The sequence below is a fragment of the Bombina bombina genome, chromosome 1 (assembly GCF_027579735.1).
Source record: "Bombina bombina isolate aBomBom1 chromosome 1, aBomBom1.pri, whole genome shotgun sequence".
Classification (NCBI taxonomy): domain Eukaryota; kingdom Metazoa; phylum Chordata; class Amphibia; order Anura; family Bombinatoridae; genus Bombina; species Bombina bombina.
Window position 1 is genome coordinate 101,636,169 of NC_069499.1, and position 22,542 is coordinate 101,658,710.

General features: G+C 41.0%; 1 protein-coding gene across 1 annotated transcript in view; it reads left to right on the plus strand.

Moving 5' to 3' along the window:
• The window catches only part of CCDC88C (coiled-coil domain containing 88C), a 277,418-nt gene that overhangs the window by 161,643 nt on the left and 93,233 nt on the right, over window positions 1-22,542 (plus strand). Inside the window, exons 12-15 of the mRNA XM_053697556.1 lie at window positions 3,315-3,459; window positions 11,458-11,639; window positions 20,771-20,908; window positions 21,366-22,436. Of these exons, the coding sequence (XP_053553531.1) occupies window positions 3,315-3,459; window positions 11,458-11,639; window positions 20,771-20,908; window positions 21,366-22,436 (1,536 nt within the window). The remainder of the gene's footprint in view (window positions 1-3,314; window positions 3,460-11,457; window positions 11,640-20,770; window positions 20,909-21,365; window positions 22,437-22,542) is intronic.

Genomic DNA, 22,542 nt, shown 5'->3' on the forward strand with positions numbered 1-22,542 from the left:
CATTCAGTCCACTACTTTGCCTTCAGTGGCTCAGGGCATGGAGGTAATCGGGCTGATGGTGGCGACAATGGACATCATCCCGTTTGCTCGGTTCCATTTCAGACCTCTGCAGTTAAGCATGCTCAGGCAATGGATCAGAGATTATACAGATTTGTCTCCTCGAATACTACTGGAGCAGGAGACAAGGGATTCTCTTTAATGGTGGTTGTCTCTGGATTATCTCTCCCAGGGAACCTGCTTTCGCAGACCATCTTGGGTATTTGTGACAACAGACGCCAGCCTTCTAGGGTGGGAAGCAGTCTGGGGCTCCCTAAGGGCTCAGGGGGTTTGGATTCAGCCAGAGTCCTTTCTTCCTATAAACATTCTGGAGCTGAGAACTATCTACCATGTTCTTCTGGCCTGGCCTCAGTTAGCTTCGGTCCAGTTTATCAGGTTCCAGTTGATCAAAATGTCGTCAGTGGCTTACATCAATCATCAGGGAGGAACGAGGAGTTCCTTAGCGATGACAGAGGTATCCAAAATAATTCAGTGGGCGGAAGCCCATCCTTGCTGCCCATTGGCGAGCTACATCCCAGGGGTGGAACATTTGGGAGGCGGATTTCCTGCGCAGGCAGTCCTTTCCTCCAGGGGAGTGGGTACTCCATCCGGAAGTGTTCTCCAGCTTTTTCCTCAGTTTGCTTTTCTTCATCGGGTCATTGCTCGAATCCAGCAGGAAAGGGTTCGGTGATCCTCATAGCACCGACTTCGCCTTGTAGGATTTGGTATGCAGATCTGGTGGACATGTCATGTCTGCCATCTTGGAGGCTTCCGTTGAGGAAGGACCTTCTAATTCACGGGCCCCTCCTTCACCCAAATCTGGTTTATCTGAAACTGACTGCTTGTATATTGTACACTTCTTATCCAAGCAGAGTTTTTCTGACTCGGTCATTGTGACCATGATTCAGGCTCGAAGACCTGTTATTAGTCAAATTTACCATATGATATGGCCTAAATATTTCTATTGGTGTGAATCCATGGACTACTCATGGAATAGATAGGATTGCTAGAATTTTGTCTTTTCTCCAAAAGGGTTTGGAGGAAGATTTATCGTCAAATTCCTTAAAGGGTAGAAACCCTGTCTTTCTCTAATTTGTTACAAAAACGTCTGGTAGATGTCCCAGATGTAAAATCATTTTGTCAGGCCTTGGTCAGGATCAGTCCTGTGTTCATACCAGTTACTCCTCCATGGAGTCTGAATTTAGTTTTCAGAGTTCTTAAAGGGGCTCCGTTTGAGCCTATTCTTTCCTTTAGATATTGTGTTGTTATATTGGAAAGTTTTATTTCTTGTTGCTATTTCTTCTGCTCGGAGAGTGCTAGAGCTCTCGGCATTTCAGTATGAGTCTCCTTATCTTATTTCCATTTAGATAAGGTAGTTTTACATACTAAATTAGGATTTTTTTCCTAAGGTTTTTTCTGATTGGAACATTAATCAGGAGATTCTTGTTCTTTTCTTGCGTCCTAATCCTTTTTCTCAGAAGGAAAAACTTCTGTTCAATTTGGATATGGTCTGTGCTTTACAGTTTTACCTGCAGGCGACTTAGGACTGTCGTCACTATTCTTTATTTGTGGTTTTCTCAGGAAAACGCACGGGACAGAAAGCTATGGCTACTTTTCTTTCCTTTTGACTGAAGAGTATCATATGTTTTGCATACGAGACTGCTGGACGGCAACCTCCAGAGAGAGTTACGGCTCATTCCATGAGGGTTGTTGCTTCCTCATGGGCGTTCAAAAATGCAGCTTTTGTGGAACAGATTTGCAAGTCCTCTCTTCACACTCTTCACACTTTTTCAAAGTTTTACTAGTTTGACACTTTTGCCGCGGCTGAGGCTGCTTTTGGGAGAAAGGTTCTTCAAGCAGTGGTGCCTTCCGTTTAGGTTTCCTGTCTTGTCCCTCCCGTATCATCTGTGTACTCTAGCTTGGGTATTGGATCCCATTAGTAATTAAGATGATCCGTGGACTCATCGTGTCTTAAAAAAGAAAAGAAAATGTATGCTTGCCTGATAAATGTATTTCTTTTTTGACACGATGAGTCCACAGCCCGCCCTGTTCTTGTAAGACAGGCTGTGGGTTATTGTAAACTTCAGACACCTCTGCACCTTGGCTTTTCCTTTCTCTTCCTAACTTCGGTCGAATGACTGGAGTTTGAGGGAAGGGGAGGAGCTATTTAACAGCTCTGCTGTGGTTCTCTTTGCCTCCTCCTGCTGACCAGGAGGTGAATATCCCATTAGTAATTAAGATGATCCGTGGACTCATCGTGTCAAAAAAGAAATACATTTATCAGGTAAGCATAAATTTTCTTTTTATGATTTAGGCAGAACATACAATTTTAAACAACTTTCCAATTTACTTCTATTATCAAATTGTCTTTGTTTTCTTGTTATCCTTTTTGAAAAGCAGGGATGGAAGCTCAGGAGTGTGTACATGTCTGCAGAACTATATGGCAGCATTTTTGCAGCAATATTTATATATTAGCAAGAGCACTAGATAGCAGCACTACTTCCTGTCATGTGCACGCTACCTACCTAGGCATCTTTTCAACAAATAGTAACACGAGAACAAAGCAAATTTGATAATATAAGTAAATTTTAAAATTGTAATTTCTGTCTGAATAATGAAAGCAAATTTTTGGCTTTCATATCCTTTTAAAGGGACACTAAACCCAAATGTTTTCTTTCTTGATTCAGATAGAGCATGACATTTTAAGCAACTTTCTAATTTACTCCTATTATCAAATTGTCTTCATTTTCTTGGTATCTTTATTTGAAATACAAGAATGTAAGTTTAGATGCCAGCCCATTTTTGGTGAACAACCTGGGTTGTTCTTGCTGATTGGTGGCTAAATTCATACCACCAATAAAAAGTGCTGTCCAGAGTTCTGAACCAAAAAAAGCTGATGCCTTTTTCAAATAAAGATAGCAAGAGAACGAAGAAAAATTGATAATAGGAGTAAATTAGAAAGTTGCTTAAAATTGCATGCTCTATCTGAATCACAAAAGAAAAAATTTGCGTTCAGTGTCCCTTTAATTATGTTTAGACCAAATGCAAATATTTCCTGTTTTATGTAGCTTTTTTATACGAGTAACCATGAATTCGAATTATATTTAGAATATTCTTTATATTTTGCTTATTGTATACATTTACTTTTTATCTTTGTAAAATACTTTTTATATGATTTTCTTTATGGTTAGTTATTTTTGTGTATTAGTAAAAATAGCAGTTTTGGCAGCTAGATAGGTCACAGTTTGTAACCATCTCCTTTGGGAACCTGTTGACAGGATCGTTATTCAGACAAGCACAGAATCGAGGAGCTACTGGAGGAGAACATGGTGTTAGAAATAGCTCAGAAGCAGAGCATGAATGAGTCTGCCCATCTTGGCTGGGAACTGGAGCAGCTTTCTAAGAGCGCAGACGTATCCGATGGTAACTACTTTACCTCTTGGGACGGAGGCCAGAAATAGATAACAACCATGAGTTACAGCTAGCTTTAGAAATGTACACACCCTAAAAACCAACTATATACTAAAAAACACAAAGCAAAAAAATAAATAAAATAAAACTTATTTATAGGAAAGGTGAAGCTGACCAACCGCTGTGTATGGAAACAATAACAAAAAGGATATTACAAAAATCTTCCTACAACTACAAAAATAGGGTGTGGTTGCACATATTACGGCAACAAGTCCATTATATCTATGGCAACTTTAGTTTCCTCAGAGACTTGTTTAATCTGAGGTAAATAAAACCAATAATTATCAGACAATGTTTTATAAAATCACAAAACAGATAAAAGGATAATTAGTGTTTTTGGTCATGGAAATAACTGCAGTTTAAAAGTATAATGTACAAGGAAGGATACCTCAAAATGAAAATATTGGTTTAATATAATACCCACAACATGAAGTTGTTTTATTACTGTGACTATAATATTTTGCATTGTTGGGGATCGAAAGCTTAATGGGCAATAGATTATGTCCTAAGTTTTCTATCTTTGATCTAACTCAATTGTCAGATCCTTTTGTGCATGTTTTCAGCTGCCAATAAGCACTTTTCAAATTTGAGCCAATGATAATTTTTCTAATCTCTTTTGGTTTCAAAAATGCATTCGCGGCTCACCAAAAAAAAAAGCCCTATACACACTGAAAATGGTCAACAACATTATTTTGGATGAGCATATGAATTTTTGGTCTAGATTCATTAAAGGGACAGTGTACACCAATTTTCATATAACTGCTTGTAATCGACACTACTATAAAGGAGAATATGTGCAGATACTGATATAAATATATTTTCAAAACTTCTTTAGAAGTTCCCAGTTTAGCACTGTTGATGAGGTTATTCTGGGACACCCAGTGAAAGGGGCTGGGAAATCAGGATGATTAGACACTCCCCCCTCCCCTCCCTGCTTACCTGCATATGAAAAGACCCATTAGACAAACAGGAGCAAGCTTGAATCTGTAGACATCAGTATGCATATAAAACTTTTGGGGATTGGTTAGGAATCGGCACAATGTTATTAGAAATAAGCAAAATTATACATTGTTACAAAAACACTCCCATATGGGCTATATAAATGGATAATCAACAAAACATGTATGCAAATAAAAAATCTAGTTTAAAATGTCCCTTTAAGCCTCTTTATAGCTCTTGTATTAACTTAGTGGGTATCATGAACTTTTTACATGTGTGAATGCATTTAGTAGCCATATACAGGATATCTCCTAAGCAAAGATCATCTGCTGGAAATGGAAAAAAATTAATTAGGACTGCAACATCTAGAAAAGCCATTTGTCTATTGCGTTCTTAGGGGCCAATTTACGTAGCTGGGAATGCAGCTGTTTCCGCGCACGCCGGAAACTTAAGTTAAGAATCAGTGGTCTTAAGACCTCGGAGGCAGCGGACAGTAATCTTCCCGATCAGATACGATAATAAATAATATTCACCCTATAAGTATAGTTATATTTAAAATAAAACTACATATTTAGTAGAAAAATAAATGTCCAGAGATGACCTGGGAATCTCCCCCACACTGTGCCATGTACTGTGTAAAAAAACAAAACTGTCCCTTTTTACTTTATTGCTGGACGTAAACCATGTTTATTAGTTAGTGGTACCTAGAAAGGACTAAACTGCCCTACAGATAGTAAAAACAGAAGAACTGAATGGACAAGCTATGTATTTCACTTTGGTACATTCTTGACATTTCTGAGAAAAAGGGGTAAATGCAGTAAAATATATTCAAGAATAAAATACAGTTTCTCCAACATAGGTGTGTCCGGTCCACGGCGTCATCCTTACTTGTGGGATATTCTCTTCCCCAACAGGAAATGGCAAAGAGCCCAGCAAAGCTGGTCACATGATCCCTCCTAGGCTCCGCCTACCCCAGTCATTCTCTTTGCCGTTGTACAGGCAACATCTCCACGGAGATGGCTTAGAGTTTTTTAGTGTTTAACTGTAGTTTTTTATTATTCAATCAAGAGTTTGTTATTTTAAAATAGTGCTGGTATGTACTATTTACTCTGAAACAGAAAAGAGATGAAGATTTCTGTTTGTATGAGGAAAATGATTTTAGCAACCGTTACTAAAATCCATGGCTGTTCCACACAGGACTGTTGAGAGGAATTAACTTCAGTTGGGGGAACAGTGAGCAGTCTTTTGCTGCTTGAGGTATGACACATTCTAACAAGACGATGTAATGCTGGAAGCTGTCATTTTCCCTATGGGATCCGGTAAGCCATTTTTATTCAGACAGTAAATAAGGGCTTCACAAGGGCTTATTAAGACTGTAGACATTTTCTGGGCTAAATCGATTCATATATTACACATATTTAGACTTGAGGAATCATTTAATCTGGGTATTTTTGTTAAATAATATCGGCAGGCACTGTTTTAGACACCTTATTCTCTAGGGGCTTTCTCTAATCATAGGCAGAGCCTCATTTTCGCGCCGGTATTGCGCACTTGTTTTTGAGAAGCATGACATGCAGTCGCATGTGTGAGGAGCTCTGATACATAGAAAAGACTTTCTGAAGGCGTCATTTGGTATCGTATTCCCCTTTGGGCTTGGTTGGGTCTCAGCAAAGCAGATACCAGGGACTGTAAAGGGGTTAAAGTTAAAAACGGCTCCGGTTCCGTTATTTTAAGGGTTAAAGCTTCCAAATTTGGTGTGCAATACTTTTAAGGCTTTAAGACACTGTGGTGAAATTTTGGTGAATTTTGAACAATTCCTTCATACTTTTTCGCAATTGCAGTAATAAAGTGTGTTCAGTTTAAAATTTAAAGTGACAGTAACGGTTTTATTTTAAAACGTTTTTTGTACTTTGTTATCAAGTTTATGCCTGTTTAACATGTCTGAACTACCAGATAGACTGTGTTCTGAATGTGGGGAAGCCAAGGTTCCTTCTCATTTAAATAAATGTGATTTATGTGACACTGAAAATGATGCCCAAGATGATTCCTCAAGTGAGGGGAGTAAGCATGGTACTGCATCATTCCCTCCTTCGTCTACACGAGTCTTGCCCACTCAGGAGGCCCCTAGTACATCTAGCGCGCCAATACTCCTTACTATGCAACAATTAACGGCTGTAATGGATAATTCTATCAAAAACATTTTAGCCAAAATGCCCACTTATCAGCGTAAGCGCGACTGCTCTGTTTTAGATACTGAAGAGCATGAGGACGCTGATGATAATGGTTCTGAAATGCCCCTACACCAGTCTGAGGGGGCCAGGGAGGTTTTGTCTGAGGGAGAAATTTCAGATTCAGGGAAAATTTCTCAACAAGCTGAACCCGATGTGATTACATTTAAATTTAAGTTGGAACATCTCCGCGCTCTGCTTAAGGAGGTATTATCCACTCTGGATGATTGTGAGAATTTGATCATCCCAGAGAAACTATGTAAAATGGACAAGTTCCTAGAGGTCCCGGGGCTCCCAGAAGCTTTTCCTATACCCAAGCGGGTGGCGGACATTGTAAATAAAGAATGGGAAAGGCCCGGTATACCTTTCGTCCCTCCCCCCATATTTAAAAAATTGTTTCCTATGGTCGACCCTAGAAAGGACTTATGGCAGACTGTCCCCAAGGTCGAGGGAGCGGTTTCTACTTTAAACAAACGCACCACTATACCCATAGAAGATAGTTGTGCTTTCAAAGATCCTATGGATAAAAAATTAGAAGGTTTGCTTAAAAAGATGTTTGTTCAGCAAGGTTACCTTCTACAACCAATTTCATGCATTGTCCCTGTCACTACAGCCGCGTGTTTCTGGTTCGATGAGCTAGTAAAGGCGATCGATAGTGATTCTCCTCCTTATGAGGAGATTATGGACAGAATCCGTGCTCTCAAATTGGCTAATTCTTTCACCCTAGACGCCACTTTGCAGTTGGCTAGGTTAGCGGCGAAGAATTCTGGGTTTGCTATTGTGGCGCGTAGAGCGCTTTGGTTGAAATCTTGGTCAGCGGATGCGTCTTCCAAGAACAAACTCCTTAACATTCCTTTCAAGGGGAAAACGCTGTTTGGCCCTGACTTGAAAGAGATTATCTCTGATATCACTGGGGGTAAGGGCCACGCCCTTCCTCAGGATAGGTCTTTCAAGGCCAAAAATAAACCTAATTTTCGTCCCTTTCGTAGAAACGGACCAGCCCCAAGTGCTACGTCCTCTAAGCAAGAAGGTAATACTTCTCAAGCCAAGCCAGCCTGGAGACCAATGCAAGGCTGGAACAAGGGAAAGCAGGCCAAGAAACCTGCCACTGCTACCAAGACAGCATGAAATGTTGGCCCCCGATCCGGGACCGGATCTGGTGGGGGGCAGACTCTCTCTCTTTGCTCAGGTTTGGGCAAGAGATGTTCTGGATCCTTGGGCACTAGAAATAGTCTCCCAAGGTTATCTTCTGGAATTCAAGGGGCTTCCCCCAAGGGGGAGGTTCCACAGGTCTCAATTGTCTTCAGACCACATAAAGAGACAGGCATTCTTACATTGTGTAGAAGACCTGTTAAAAATGGGAGTGATTCATCCTGTTCCATTAGGAGAACAAGGGATGGGGTTCTACTCCAATCTGTTCATAGTTCCCAAAAAAGAGGGAACGTTCAGACCAATCTTAGATCTCAAGATCTTAAACAAGTTTCTCAAGGTTCCATCGTTCAAAATGGAAACCATTCGAACAATTCTTCCTTCCATCCAGGAAGGTCAATTCATGACCACGGTGGATTTAAAGGATGCGTATCTACATATTCCTATCCACAAGGAACATCATCGGTTCCTAAGGTTCGCATTCCTGGACAAGCATTACCAGTTCGTGGCGCTTCCTTTCGGATTAGCCACTGCTCCAAGGATTTTCACAAAGGTACTAGGGTCCCTTCTAGCGGTGCTAAGACCAAGGGGCATTGCAGTAGTACCTTACTTGGACGACATTCTGATTCTAGCGTCGTCCCTTCCTCAAGCAAAGGCTCACACGGACATAGTCCTGGCCTTTCTCAGATCTCACGGTTGGAAAGTGAACGTGGAAAAGAGTTCTCTATCTCCGTCGACAAGGGTTCCCTTCTTGGGAACAATAATAGACTCCTTAGAAATGAGGATTTTTCTGACAGAGGCCAGAAAAACAAAACTTCTAAACTCTTGTCGAACACTTCATTCCGTTCCTCTTCCTTCCATAGCGCAGTGCATGGAAGTAATAGGTTTGATGGTAGCGGCAATGGACATAGTTCCTTTTGCGCGCATTCATCTAAGACCATTACAACTGTGCATGCTCAGTCAGTGGAATGGGGACTATACAGACTTGTCTCCGAAGATACAAGTAAATCAGAGGACCAGAGACTCACTCCGTTAGTGGCTGTCCCTGGACAACCTGTCACAAGGGATGACCTTCCGCAGACCAGAGTGGGTCATTGTCACGACCGACGCCAGTCTGATGGGCTGGGGCGCGGTCTGGGGATCCCTGAAAGCTCAGGGTCTTTGGTCTCGGGAAGAATCTCTTCTACCGATAAATATTCTGGAACTGAGAGCGATATTCAATGCTCTCAAGGCTTGGCCTCAGCTAGCAAAGGCCAAGTTCATACGGTTTCAATCAGACAACATGACGACTGTTGCGTACATCAACCATCAGGGGGGAACAAGGAGTTCCCTGGCGATGGAAGAAGTGACCAAAATCATTCAATGGGCGGAGACTCACTCCTGCCACCTGTCTGCAATCCACATCCCAGGAGTGGAAAATTGGGAAGCGGATTTTCTGAGTCGTCAGACATTACATCCGGGGGAGTGGGAACTCCATCCGGAAATCTTTGCCCAAATTACTCAACTGTGGGGCATTCCAGACATGGATCTGATGGCCTCTCGGCAGAACTTCAAGGTTCCTTGCTACGGGTCCAGATCCAGGGATCCCAAGGCGACTCTAGTAGATGCACTAGTAGCACCTTGGACCTTCAAACTAGCTTATGTATTCCCGCCGTTTCCTCTCATCCCCAGGCTGGTAGCCAGGATCAATCAGGAGAGGGCGTCGGTGATCTTGATAGCTCCTGCGTGGCCACGCAGGACTTGGTATGCAGATCTGGTGAATATGTCATCGGCTCCACCATGGAAGCTACCTTTGAGACGAGACCTTCTTGTTCAAGGTCCGTTCGAACATCCGAATCTGGTCTCACTCCAGCTGACTGCTTGGAGATTGAACGCTTGATCTTATCAAAACGAGGGTTCTCAGATTCTGTTATTGATACTCTTGTTCAGGCCAGAAAGCCTGTAACTAGAAAAATTTACACAAAATATGGAAAAAATATATCTGTTGGTGTGAATCTAAAGGATTCCCTTGGGACAAGGTAAAGATTCCTAAGATTCTATCCTTTCTTCAAGAAGGATTGGAGAAAGGATTTATCTGCAAGTTCCTTGAAGGGACAGATTTCTGCCTTGTCTGTGTTACTTCACAAAAAACTGGCAGCTGTGCCAGATGTTCAAGCCTTTGTTCAGGCTCTGGTTAGAATCAAGCCTGTTTACAAACCTTTGACTCCTCCTTGGAGTCTCAACTTAGTTCTTTCAGTTCTTCAGGGGGTTCCGTTTGAACCCTTACATTCCGTTGATATTAAGTTATTATCTTGGAAAGTTTTGTTTTTGGTTGCAATTTCTTCTGCTAGAAGAGTTTCAGAATTATCTGCTCTGCAGTGTTCTCCTCCTTATCTGGTGTTCCATGCAGATAAGGTGGTTTTACGTACTAAACCTGGTTTTCTTCCAAAAGTTGTTTCTAACAAAAACATTAACCAGGAGATAGTCGTGCCTTCTTTGTGTCCGAAACCAGTTTCGAAGAAGGAACGTTTGTTGCACAATTTGGATGTTGTTCGCGCTCTAAAATTCTATTTAGATGCTACAAAGGATTTTAGACAAACATCTTCCTTGTTTGTTGTTTATTCTGGTAAAAGGAGAGGTCAAAAAGCAACTTCTACCTCTCTCTCTTTTTGGATTAAAAGCATCATCAGATTGGCTTACGAGACTGCCGGACGGCAGCCTCCTGAAAGAATCACAGCTCATTCCACTAGGGCTGTGGCTTCCACATGGGCCTTCAAGAACGAGGCTTCTGTTGATCAGATATGTAGGGCAGCGACTTGGTCTTCACTGCACACTTTTACCAAATTTTACAAGTTTGATACTTTTGCTTCTTCTGAGGCTATTTTTGGGAGAAAGGTTTTGCAAGCGTGGTGCCTTCCATTTAGGTGACCTGATTTGCTCCCTCCCTTCATCCGTGTCCTAAAGCTTTGGTATTGGTTCCCACAAGTAAGGATGACGCCGTGGACCGGACACACCTATGTTGGAGAAAACAGAATTTATGTTTACCTGATAAATTACTTTCTCCAACGGTGTGTCCGGTCCACGGCCCGCCCTGGTTTTTTAATCAGGTCTGATGATTTATTTTCTTTAACTACAGTCACCACGGTATCATATGGTTTCTCCTATGCAAATATTCCTCCTTAACGTCGGTCGAATGACTGGGGTAGGCGGAGCCTAGGAGGGATCATGTGACCAGCTTTGCTGGGCTCTTTGCCATTTCCTGTTGGGGAAGAGAATATCCCACAAGTAAGGATGACGCCGTGGACCGGACACACCGTTGGAGAAAGTAATTTATCAGGTAAACATAAATTCTGTTTTTGAGGATATACAGCTTTATTTTGGTCTATTATTACTATTTAGCAAGTGAGCTGACTAATGACGATAACTTAATCATTTAACTATTTACCTCTGTAGCAATCTGTGATCTATCTCATTATTTCTGATTTTCTCAAAATACAAAAAAAAGATGGAATTTTTTTATACTAAACTAGAAGCAAATACAAATTAAACCACTGACAAATTTAGGGAGATCTCTTTAGTGAATAAATAATTTTCCATACTTGATTTTAGCAGGATCCCAATATTTAGGTTTCATCTTTCCCTTCTCTGTCATCAGCCAGGAAGTCATTTGTGTTTGAATTGAATGAGTCTGCTTCTAGCCGAATCCTTAAGCTGGAGAAGGATAACCAGAGCCTGCAGAGTATTATCCAAGAGTTGCGGGAAGCCTCCCTCACCATGGAGGAGAGTAGTCTGAAGGGAGCGGAGCTAGAGAAGGAGAACCAGCAGCTTATCAAAAAGGTGAGATATTTGTTTGAAAATTTAACTTCTAAATGTGCTATCATTGCAAATAATTTATTTCCTCATTAAAGAAAAGATTTATCAAATTGACTTTGGTTGGCTAATTTGCTTAGTTTTCTTAGTACCCCTTGTTGAAAAGCATACGTAGGCTCAGGAGCAGTAATGCGCTACTGGGTGGGTGCTGCACATATGTAATATAACATAATATTTTACAGCCCATTGTCTTGATACTACAGTTTTAGAGGAAGAATCCAGTATTTTCCTCCTTGAAAATCCTTGATTCCAAATTATTTTGTTGGAGTCACTACTCCATTATCTTAAATGAATGCATAAATCCACCAGAGATACTGAGGACCCTTTCCTCACAGATACTAAAGTATCTTCCCCTCAGCTTCACTTCTAGTTCCACATCCCATAAATATAAGGTTACTTTTCCTGTGGGTGATGGTATCATAACCCTTTAAAATCTGGTATTGGTAAGTGTTCTCACCAAATTCATTGTAACATTTGATAACAAATGTCCTAATTGTTTATGCAGTTATTTGCCTTAAAGGGATAGTCTAGTCGAAATTAAACTTTCGTGATTCAGATAGAGCATGTCATTTTAAGCTAATTTCTAATTTACTCCTATTATCAAATTTTCTTCGTTCTCTTGGTGTCTTTATTTGAAAAAGCAGGAATGTAAGCTTAGGAGCCAGCACATTTTGGTTCAGCACCCTGGATAGCGCTTGCTGATTGGATGGCTACATTTAGAAACCAGCGCTACCCAGGTTCTGAACCAAAAATGGGCCAGCTCCTAAGCTTACATTCCAGCCTTTTAAAATAAAGATAGCAAGAGAACGAAGAAAAACTTTATAATAGGAGTAAATTAGAAAGTTGCTTAAAATTGCATGCTCTGTCTGAATCATGAAAGTTTAATTTTGACTTGACTATCCCTTTAAGAGGGTTCAGGAGTTTTCTTAGTCCATACAAATTCAAATTTTAAAGGACTTATTTTGGTTGCTTTATAAGTAGTAAGGTAATTTAAAATTTAACAAAGGGAGATGATACTCACATTTCTTTCTTTCACGATTCAGATGCATCATGTGATTTAACCCCTTAGTGACCAGAGCACTTTTCCATTTTCTGTCCGTTTGGGACCAAGGCTATTTTTACATTTTTGCGGTGTTTGTGTTTAGCTGTAATTTTCTTCTTACTCATTTACTGTACCCACACATATTATATACCGTTTTTCTCGCCATTAAATGGACTTTCTAAAGATACCATTATTTTCATCATATCTTATAATTTACTATAAAAAAAATTATAAAATATGAGGAAAAAATGGAAAAAAACACACTTTTTCTAACTTTGACCCCCAAAATCTGTTACATATCTAAAACCACCAAAAAACACCCATGCTAAATAGTTTCTAAATTTTGTCCTGAGTTTAGAAATACCCAATGTTTACATGTTCTTTGCTTTTTTTGCAAGTTATAGGGCCATAAATACAAGTAGCACTTTGCTATTTCCAAACCATTTTTTTCCAAAATTAGCGCTAGTTACATTAGAACACTGATATCTTTCAGGAATCCCTGAATATCCCTTGACAAGTATATATTTTTTTTTAGTAGACATCCCAAAGTATTGATCTAGGCCAATTTTGGTATATTTCATACCACCATTTCACCGCCAAATGCGATCAAATACAAAAAATTGTTCACTTTTTCACAAATTTTTTCACAAACTTTAGGTTTCTCACTGAAATCATTTACAAACAGCTTGTGCAATTATGGCATAAATGGTTGTAAATTCCTCTCTGGGATCCCCTTTGTTCAGAAATAGCACACATATATGGCTTTGGCGTTGCTTTTTGGTAATTAGAAGGCCGCTAAATGCCACTGCGCACCACAAGTGTATCATGCCCAGCAGTTAAGGGGTTAATTAGGGAGCTTTTAGGGAGCTTGTAGGGTTAATTTTAGCTTTAGTGTAGTGTAGTAGACAACCCCAAGTATTGATCTAGGCACATTTTGGTATATTTCATGCCACCATTTCACCGCCAAATGCGATCAAATTAAAAAAAATGTAAAATTTTTCACAATTTTAGGTTTCTCACTGAAATCATTTACAAACAGCTTGTGCAATTATGGCACAAATGGTTGTAAATGCTTGTCTGGGATCCCCTTTGTTCAGAAATAGCAGACATATATGACTTTGGCGTTGCTTTCTGGTAATTAGAAGGCCACTAAATCCTGTTGCGCCTCACACGTGTATTATGGCTAGCAGTGAAAGGGTTAATTAGGGAGTTTGTAGTGAGCTTGCAGGGTTAATTTTAGCTTTAGTGTAGAGATCAGCCTCCCATCTGACACATCCCACCCCCTGATCCCTCCCAAACAGCTCCCTTCCCTCCCCCACCCCACAATTGTCCCCGCCATCTTAAGTACTGGCAGAAAGTCTGCCAGTACTAAAATAAAAGGGTTTTTAAAAAAAAAATGAAATTTTTTTTTAGCATATTTACATATGCTACTGTGTAGGATCCCCCCCTTAGCCCCCAACCTCCCTGATCCCCCCCAAAACCGCTCTCTAACCCTCCCCTCTGCCTTATTGGGGGCCATCTTGGGTACTGGCAGCTGTCTGCCAGTACCCAGTTTACAATAAAAAGTGCTTTTTTGGTTTTTTTTTTGTTTTTTTCTGTAGTGTAGCTTCCCCCAACCCCCCACCCCCCACAAACAAACCCCCACCACCTTGCTGATTGTTTGGATTTTATTTTTTATTATATTTTTTATATCCCCATTTTCTGCAGTGTAGCGGTTCCCACCCGCTCCCTCCCCGTGCACGCGCCCGCCCCCACCCTCCCGTGCACGCGCGCGCGCCCGTGCGCGCCCCCAGCCACCCCCGCCCCCGATCCCGCCCCCCTTCAGATCCACATGGCCATCGATGGCCGCCACCCGCCTCCCGGTCCGGCTCCCACCCACCAACGCAGGTAGCCACCGATCTCCGGTGCAGAGAGGGCCACAGAGTGGCTCTCTCTGCACCGGATGACTTAAAAAGGTTATTGCAGGATGCCTCCATATCGAGGCATCACTGCAATAACCGGAAAGCAGCTGGAAGCGAGCAGGATCGCTTCCAGCTGCTTTCCACACTGAGGACGTGCAGGGTACGTTCTCAGGCATTAACTGCCTTTTTTCTGAGGACGTACCCTGCACGTCCTCAGTCGTTAAGGGGTTAAACAACGTTCTAATTTATGTCTATTATCTAATTTGCTTTGTTATCTTGATACCCTTTGCTAATACACTACTAGAAGTTATCTACTGATTGGTGGCTGCACATGTACGCCTCTTGTCATTGGCTTATCTGATGTGTTCAGCTGACTCCCAGTAGTGCTGCTCCTTCAACAAAGGATACTAAGAGAATTAAGTACATTTTATAATAGTAGTAACTTAGAATGAATTAGGTTCAGCCTCCATTTATACCCAGATTTGTGGATAATAAATCAGCGCATCTGGTTATTAGATTAGTCTGTGTATGAAGCATTTTCAGCAATTATTAAAATGTTTATATGTAAAAATTGCAATAGCATACTGACATAATAATAATTGTCAAAAATAAATTAACATCAAGTTGCCCATTAGTTCTGGAGGAGATGGTGGTTTTACCTGAGCAGAGATCAGTCTTCAGGGGCAGAATTCAATGCATCTCCCAGAACCCAGACAGAGGATCTTTGTGTGAGAATTGAGTCAGAATGAGGAAGTACTTGAGGCTCGGTCTATGTGTGTAAAACCACAGGGCTTATGTGACAAAATAATTATCTCTACAAGTGTAGCCATAAATCAGTTTTTAAATACAATATTTTTAGAAAAACTGTTATGAAATTATATATTACAACATATTTTAATTAAATTAGGACAAAGATAAGAACTTAGACTCCATTTTAAATCTTTTATGATGGCATGCATGGTAACTCAATGCATGCACCGTAAATTATATCAGTATATTAAAACCGGTTGTGGAAAACCACAAACCCATTTAATAGTTACACAAGAAAAACAGAAATTAATGTGTTCTATGCAAGTAGTACCCTCTGGAAGCAACAGATATTGTGAGACACAGATGAGATTATATAGCAGATATCATACCTGATGTCTGTATAGGAAGCTGCGTTCCTTGCTGCAAAAGTTCTACACAGAGGAACGGAAAGCCTGAAAACTGAGCAGGGCTTAGTAATGAAATCAGGTCAGATGTAGCAATAAAACGAGGATGAAGGCCCAAAAGATCTCTAATAGATCAATATATTAAAACATATAACAATATGGATATGTTAGAATTTTACATAAACATTAAAGGCTCATGTCTCTTATTTCCTATCGGCATAAATGGATAAACTCCAGCTTTAGAGGAAGCTAAGTTAAGAACATTATCATTACTTTTTTCTCCAGTTTTTAAAGGGTCAGCAAAGGCAAAATAAAAATTGGATTGGATACAGCATGTCATTTAAATCGACTTTCCAATTGAATTCTATTATTAACTTTGCTTAGTTCTCCTGATATCCTTTTCTAAAGAGTAATCCTATGTGAACATAGGAGCATTCATATGTCTTTAGCCATCTGGCAGCAGTGTTTGCAACAATGTTTATAGCAATCTTATATATAGTTCCAAACACTGCTGCCATAGAATGCTATAAAACCTGTACTCTCCTAAACTCCTATTTTGTGATTTTGTGGTCGCACTGTTTACTTTTACAAAGGTTTGTTCAAGAGTGAGGACGTACTAGTCCTATGTTCTGACTGACTGTTCTTTATCCCTCCATCTCGGGGGAAACTGTATGTGGTCTTGACAGTGCTGGGGCCCTTGGTTTCAGGCTGGTCATGACTGGGTACAAATCCTTCTGTCTTTGAGGCCTAGTTCAGACACGTGGTGCCTTTTTATGTCCGGCTGGTCCGGTGAGGGCGCCTAGTGATCACAATATGATTTGTGTTGTTTACTTGTTTTATTTTACAAGCTTCAACTAGCATCTTGAGAGGACTTGATGGTCTGTGGTTGCTTAGGGGCATGGGGGATTGGTTCAGTCCTCATTCACCTTTCAATCTAGTGGGCCGGGACTCTGTTGAGATCCACGGCGACCTGCTCAGTTTTTTCCGATTTTTCTGGAGTGTTACTTCCCGTTGTGGGTTGGAGGTTTGGAGCTTTTAGGTCTTCTGTTCTTACGGTTTTGCCTTTCATGGTTTCTTTGGCAGTCTCCTTTTAGGACTTGTTCCTTTTAGGACTTGTTCCTTTTAGAGGTTCTCTTCCTTTGGGTCGAGACTTTGTGGACTTCGTCCATTTTTTCTGGGGGCTTTGGCCGCTTAATTAGGAAGTGAAGGCAGTGAGGCTCTGTCTTCCTTCTGGAGTTAGTCGTCTCTATTTTAGGGGATGATAGGAAGTGTTGTCTCTTTTTCCAAGTTTTTTGCTTAGGGAATGTTTTTCTGCCTGGGTTCGGGATGCTTTGCATTCTCCCTTGGGTGTGGTCCTCTGGAACGTTAATCTGAAAGGATTAAGGAGACTAGCCTTTCTTTTCTACTCTCTTCTTCGGGTGCTCTGTTCTTGTTCTCATTTCTCTTAGTGTTGCCCTTGGGGCCTTTGGGCTCTAGAGAAATTTGGGGGGTGTTTACCTCCGGCTAAGGGTGTTCTCTTCCCTTTGGGCTAGGAATTACGAGCAAGTCCTGTACCTGTTCTCTGGGTTCCCTGGTTTTCATTCCCTGTGAGGTCTGATTGCTTTAGATGGAGTATCTCCCTGGGGGTGTTGTTCGTTCTAGGACGATTCTGGGTCCAGGGTTCTGGTCTTGGATCCTTCTCGGATGTCTGGAGACTTATGATCCTGTGGAATGGTTCGAGACAACCCAGTTTTTTTCAGGGACCCTATTTTGCGACATAGTTCGTTGGGCTTGCAAGCAGGAAGGCCAGAGTTCACATCCTCCTTCGGGTACTGGTTATAAACTTTAAGGCCTGACTTGTCCTTTGGACGGAGTGTGCTCCTCTTCATGGGGAGTTTTGTCTCTGTTGGGTCAACAGTGGTGTCTGGATGATTTTTTCATTCGGTCTGTGTTTTGATCATACTATGGCTTCATGTCTTGTGGACATGTACGCTGTTCTTATCTGTGCCCTTTCCTTTTGAGGGGATAGTTTGTCTTCCTTATGAGCTGGGGTTTCCTCTCTCTGGAGGGTCATTGTCCTGCCCTGTGTGTAGGAGGTTGGATCAGGTGGCTTATTTCTGTAAGGGGAAGCATCTGCTGCTCTGTGGTCTCTATTCCACCTGTTGGAAATTTATATCTCTACGTAGAGACTAAGAGAGTTGTGACAGGTCTTCCTACGGATCTATTGCACTTTTCTCTGTTCCAGGTCCTAGGGGGTTCTCCTTGGGAGTGCCTTATTTTGGGGGAGCAGATTGGGTTGGCACCCAAGCTCTGTTGGGGTGGGTGAGTCCATACTTTTCTTTCCATTCCCTGGGGGCTTGTGGTTTTGGTCTTTCTGCCCCCCCCCCCCCGTCTATCAGACATGTCTGTCGCTTGGGCTGGTCCGCTGTTGGAGCAGGATCTGAGATCTGTTGCTCTGCTAATTCATCCTTGGAGCATTCGAGGTACAGTAAGCCTCTTTGAGGGTTTTTCTTTTTCCACGTTCAAGTTTGTGGGAAGGACTGGAAGCTCTTAGATAGCCTGTGACGTTATCTGCTGGTTAATGGATTCTTAGCAATCTGAAGGATCCTATCTTCAGCTACTTTCTACTTGCCCTGCAAGTATTTAAGTTTCAGGGTCATTTTTAGATGACTGCAGCGTGCAGTGTTTTTGCTTCAGGTGTTGTTCGTCAGACCTATCTGAGCTTGCTGCACGAGGTTTCGTTTCTGAATATTTCGGTATTCTGAGCTACCTTTTTGCGACTTGGGGAACTTCGTCTTGCACTGTTAGGGAAAGATCCCCTCTCTGTTTCAGACTCCCGGCCTTATCCGTGGTTTCTGTATTTCTGGGGTCTGGGTATTGCCTCCCCTTGTTTCTGGTTGGGTCTCTGTTAGTCTGACCCGGTTTCTCTGGTTATTTTGCTCTCTGTTTTTATTTAGGACTCGTTGTGCCCTTTTTAAGTTTTTTTTTTCTGGAGTTCCTTATGCTAGCTGGACAGCTAGCTCAGCATACTAATGCACTGTGGCTACTCTGCACTATAGCAAAACGAGGGTTGCAAGTTCGATCCTTGGCCAGGTCTACTCAGCCTTTTCTCCTTTCAAGGTTGATAAGATGAGCAGTGGCTTGAGTCCCTTAAGGGGGAATAGCCGCGCTTTACAAGTACAATCGTGTTTTCTCTGTGTCTTTTCTTCTTTGTGGAAGAATACGGTAGCTTGTTCCCTTTCTTTAGTAAGGGGTGTGTTGTTTGGAGACCGACTGCTGGGCGACGGTGTCTCCTGGAGGCTGTTGACTCAGTCGAGTCTTGTTCCTGCGGTCTTTAGCAAGGCTTGTGGACTATCTGCGGGCCAGTGTCCTTGGACTTTTTCTTTTCAAGTTGTTCTCGGCTTCGGACGAAGTGGGATTTTGTTGGTAAGGGTTTTCAGGCCTGGTGCCCTCAGAATGGACCGCCTCTTGTACCCTCCGGTTTTTGCATTCAGTGTCCTCTATAGCTTGGGTATTGTTTTCCCAAAAGTAATGAATGCAGCTGTGGACTCTTTCCATTTATGAAGAAAAACTTAAATTATGCTTACCTGATCATTTTCTTTTCTTCAGATGGAATGAGTCCACAGCTCCCCGCCCGTATTTTTTCTGTGGGGCGTCTGTATTTTTGTTCTTCTGGCACCTTTTCACCCTTATTTCTTCTACTGTTCCTTGTTCCCTCGTCAGAATGACTGGGGGATGAGGGAACTGGGGGAGGTATTTAAACTTTTGGCTGGGGTGTCTTTGCCTCCTCCTGGTGGCCAGGTTCTGAATTTCCAAAAGTAATGAATGCAGCTGTGGACTATTTCCATCTGAAGAAAAGAAAATTATCAGGTAAGCATAATTTAAGTTATCACTGGATGTTCGAGCATTAATATCTGTTCGTTTTCTGTTGACTCTATGTTTAAACCAAAATAATTTTTGCTCAACACTGGAACTTTTAGTTCCCTGGGCTACTGCCTTTATGACACTTATTATTATTTTGTGAATACCTTCCAGGCTTGTACGTCAGTGCAATCCTTTCCTCTTCTTATCTTGTTTGACTAAATTCCAACCTTTGCCTGTGCACTATTCAATCTTTCTAGCAAACAATAGGCCGTAATTTAAAATTTATCACTTTCATGTCCAGGCTGCTGTAAAAATGGCTTCTTAGTAACCATCATAAAGCTCTGAATGATCTATAAAATGGTGTTTCTTGTATTTAAAGGGACATGATACCCATATGCAGCATATCTGTAAAAAAAATTACTATGGTGTTGATTTTTCCCCCTTATGACTGCAGGTTCTCACAAGAGAAACTGCAGTCCATATTTATCAAACGGCAGTCATCAGACCACTGCTTCCCTAACCTCTTCTCTACTTCTTAGGTGGGGAATTTCAATCTCACCGGTCTCGTCTGATTGGGGAAATTGACAGGGGGCAGCGTTGCACAAGAGCGAAAAATAGCGCTCTTGTGCAATGCTGAATTCCGGCAGTGGAATTCAGCCTGCTGCGGACAGGGGCACTTGATAAATCGACCCCTATGAAAAATCACATGAACAACTGTATGTAAAAAAGGAAGATATTTTACCTAAAAATTTCCTCAGTAGCTATATCTCATTCCAGAGGAACTTTAATCTTCCAATCTGGATTCATTTACAAGGTAGTGTGCAAGTGCATGCCACTTTATTTCCCTCCTCAATTTGAACATTTACTATGAAATCTCACAAGACCATGGTGAAATCTCCTGGCATTATAATAAAATCCCACAAGATCACAGTAAAGCAAAGTGTGAACTTGGCAGTAACAATGCTGATAAAAGCTAAGAGTAGCTTATTGGTAACTGCTCACAGTTACTCTGAGCTGATATTGTGCAACATGGCCCTTTTAATGGTCACTTTTGTGTAAGGATCGATGTTGGAATCACTTTAAAAACATTTTTGTGTACCATGCACCTGGAACAATTCTGTTTTATATTAAAATATGAATGATTTTCTCACCCTGTAGATTGAAAACTTGTGTTTACAAATTGAAAAAGAGAAGCAAAATAGCCAGGACCTTGAAAGCCTCAGTGAAGATCTTCTGAAGGACAAAGAGAAGCTTACACAAGCCCTTGAAAAAGTAAAATCGGACAACGATAGGCAGGTAAACGAGATTTTGCATAATGCATCTTCTTTTTATGCCGATAATTGCTGATATATTATGTATATATTAAAAACATTTTTAATGTCTCTCTTTCTGTCATGATTTAGAAAGAGAATTTGATTTTAAACAACCTTCTAATTTACCTCTTATGTAATTTGCTTCATTCTCTTGATATCCTTGGTTGAACAGCATATCTAAATAGGTTTAGTAGCTGCTGATTGATGGCTGCACATAGATGCCTTGTGATTGGCTCACCCATGTGCATTGCTATTTCTTCAACAAAAGATATCTAAAGAATGAAACAAATTAGATAATAGAAGTAAACTGGAATGTTGTTTGAAATTTATATTCTCTATCTGAATCAAGAAAGAAAAATGTTGGGTTTAGTGTCACTTTAAAGTTGTACACTCATAAGTAGATTTTGATAAAAGCATTTCCCCCTTATTTTAAAATGCAGATGAAAGACTTGGAACAGGAAAACAAACATCTCAATCAGACTGTATCTTCACTCCGACAAAGATCTCAGGTTAGCGTTGATGCCAGAGTCAAAGATGTTGAGATGGAAAATAAAATGCTTCATGAGACTGTTACGGACACCAGCAGCAAACTGAATGAGGTGGAGCATGAAAAGAAGCAACTGCAGAAAGATTTTGAACAGGTCAAGGAAAAAGTTGAGAAAGTAGAGGAAATGGAAAAAGAAGTACATCGACTAGAGAAGCAAAATGAAAATCTAATGAAGAAAGTAGCTTCTGTGATGATAATAGAAGAGAAGGTGATGGCTCTGGAAAAAGAAAATGGAAAGTTAGAAGGGGATAATCGGATGCTAAAAAAGTCTTTGGATACATTGCAGAATGTTTCAATTCGTTTGGAGGTTTTGGAAAATGAGAACAAACAGCTGGATGAAGAGAACTTAGAGCTAAGGAGAGCAGTGGAATCTATGAGGTTTTCCTGCTCAAAGATGACCCAGATTGAGATGGAAAATAACGAGCTTCAGAAAGAGAAAGAAGAGCTTCAAAAGAATGTGGAGATGCTGAAGGCACTTGGAAAGAAATCTGAGCGGTTGGAAGTTAGCTACCAAGGCCTGACTGATGAGAACCAGAGACTTCAGCGTGCTCTGGAAAGTGGCAATCGAAAGATTCATGAACTGGAAAGTGAGCTACAAGAGGCTGAAAAGGAGTGTAAAGTTCTTCAAAAGCATTTGGAAGAACAAAAGATTTCTAACAAGAGACTAGAGAGGTTGGAGCAAGAGAAAAGAACTTTGGAACAGGAAGTGTCCCAACTGGAGAAAGATAAGAAAATATTAGAAAAGGATTCAAAGAGGTTATGGCAGCAAGTAGAGCTGAAGGATGCCATTCTCGATGACAACTCTGTAAAGGTGGCTGATCTGGAAAAAGAAAACCGAACACTAGAAAAGGAGGTGTCCAAGCTAAGAGAATCATCCACCAAAATACGAGAACTGGAGAAGGAAAACAAGGATCTGATTCAACAGCTTACCATTGATAAGAGAACACTAGCAACCTTGAGAGAGGTACGATTATTAATATATTTTTATTCTATCTTAATAAATCCAGAATTTTTAATAATCTAAGATAATAATGACTGTCACTTTATATGTCATTATTCTGATATTTTAC